General features: G+C 39.5%; 1 protein-coding gene across 1 annotated transcript in view; it reads right to left on the minus strand.

Annotated features, from left to right (window-relative positions):
• The window catches only part of LOC142355417 (voltage-gated potassium channel KCNC1-like), a gene marked incomplete at its 5' end in the record, with an annotated part of 29,655 nt that extends 28,109 nt beyond the window's left edge, over window positions 1-1,546 (minus strand). Inside the window, 2 exons of the mRNA XM_075407603.1 lie at window positions 184-396; window positions 1,309-1,546. Of these exons, the coding sequence (XP_075263718.1) occupies window positions 184-396; window positions 1,309-1,546 (451 nt within the window). The remainder of the gene's footprint in view (window positions 1-183; window positions 397-1,308) is intronic.
• Between the last annotated feature and the right edge of the window lie 705 nt (window positions 1,547-2,251).

The raw sequence follows: 2,251 nt of genomic DNA on the forward strand, positions 1-2,251 counted from the left end.
TTTAAATTCGCTTAAAAACGACGATACCGAATCTCTCATGTTAAACGAGCAACAACGACGATACCGACAAAAAATCATAAGGGCTTTCGTTATTTTTGGCTGGAATAAGGCAACGATACCGACAATTTTTTTGTTTAAAAACCGAAAACTTCTCGACTAGGGTTGGAGTATAAAACCACGTACCTGTAGTAGTTTAGAATGTATTCGAATATTCCGGGGTGTCTATCGAAGAAGTATACTTTGGCTTGTGGGTCATAGTGGTCTCTGTGGATGAGAGAGGTGGGACATCTCATTAGTTCATACAGTCTGGTGTTCCGCACGGTCTTAAGGGTGTGCCTAAAGGTGCAGAAACACTTTCCACCCACGTTCAATTCCACTCTCTCCCAACTGATTGAACTAAAACGAAAAGAAAAAAAAACATTTTTTAAAGAAAATTTAATTGTTTGTGAGTTTTTTTTAATTTAAGGATAAAAACTAGACTCAATTCAATGTTGATATGCTCAATTTTTTCTAGTATACTTTTTTCTTGTATGTTTTTCTGTAAGAAATCTTTTTTTTTCGTTTTTCGTCTTCAGCAATCACTTAGTATGATAATTGTTTCGCTTTCGTTTTCAATTTTCGATAAATTTTTTTACAATCAAGGCACTTCAGCAATCAAATTCTTAAAATGTTTCAACCGAGGTTGAGATGCCCGACATAAACCGGTATGTCCAGACAGTCCCAGTCGGAAGTTATTCATGTCCAGGCTGTGCCAGGCTGAAACTGCCAATTTCTAGACTTTCGCACGTTCATGTCCAAAAGTTGACGCGTTCAAAAATGTATGATTTTTTGTGCGTTCGAAAAAGGCTCTATGTTCAGAGCATCCCAGAAGGAAAATGCGTATCTCTAAACTTTCGCGCCTTCTTTCCTGTTTTCCACTCTAAGAAACTGTGTTAATAAGGAGTTACACAAGTGAGAACTAAATAATATTTCAGGGGGTTTTCCCATTTTACCCCCCCCCCCCCACACACACACACACGCAATTATTGCCACCGCATTATGGCATAATTACCATGGGAGGTATAAGTTATATGAACACTGAGCTGGGTGTGTGCTGGGGGGGGGGGCTGTAATTGGAAATACCCTATTTTAGGTCCGGCAATAGTTCTCACACATTAGGTCAATCAGCCATTGTCTGCGACCGAAGTTTTTCTGGTGAGAGCGGTCTTGGATGGAGTATTTCATCCGGGGGCATATACACCTTATCACAAAATGTCTATGCCCATAAATGGACATTCATTTAAATAAATAAATAAATAAATAACTTACGTGTCGGGTTCACTGACATTATCAGCAAACAGAGTTGCTTGTGAGGACATTTTCCTGGATGTGGAACCCCGCTTTAGAGCAAACTGTCGTCTCCGGTCCTCGGCACCTCCTCCCCCCACCCCACCCACACCCCCCGTGGTGGTTCCCACTTGTAGCAGGTGTTGGGACTCAGACGCACTGGACTCTTGGCGGAGGGGTTGGTTTAATTGAGGTTGCGAGTCGCAGCTTTTGTTGTCTACTTCAAAAACAGAATAACATGAAGAACTTACACCACTCCCCCCCCACTGGTATATTGAAAAGATCTCCCTTTTCCCAGCGCGCTCTTATTAGGTTATACAAACCATTATCAGTGCAAAAATCGACAGTAGTTTATTCGCAGAATTAAGAAAATCAACAACTATTCAGTGGGGGGGGGGGGACTCCGTTTGGCTTTGTTTGGCTTGTTGGGCCGGGCAATTTAGTTAAGGAATAAAGCAGTTTTACCGTTTTACCTTATTTTTTTCTTATTCGTCTTAGCCGCTTTTAAAGTTATTCAAGTTTTATGTTTTAGGACGAGCCCTTGTTCAACTGTGCTTCGACACCACTTCGTCAAGAAATAAGAAAATCAAGATAATGGAAATTCATGTTTTTAAAAAGAAGAAAAAATGGAGGTCAGATCTACTTTTTTGACGCCCAAGATTATTAACTTTCTGACATTAAGTCTTTTTTTCTTTTGAAGGGACGCAGAATAATTGTACATCCAAATATTGCCAATTTTGAACATTTTTTCTGCTTTTTCAAAGATTTAGGAGCATTTGTTTCTAGTTTGTAGATATTACTTGCAGGATTCTGGCAGATTGAGTGGTTATATTGAAAGATTTTGGCAAAAATATGGTTATCTTGCAAGACGCTGGCAAATTTTGATTGACTGAAGAAAAACAAACAGAATCAAACGCACCATTTT

The sequence above is a fragment of the Convolutriloba macropyga genome, unplaced genomic scaffold (genome assembly GCF_964194025.1).
Source record: "Convolutriloba macropyga unplaced genomic scaffold, txConMacr16.3 SCAFFOLD_921, whole genome shotgun sequence".
Lineage (NCBI taxonomy): Eukaryota > Metazoa > Xenacoelomorpha > Acoela > Convolutidae > Convolutriloba > Convolutriloba macropyga.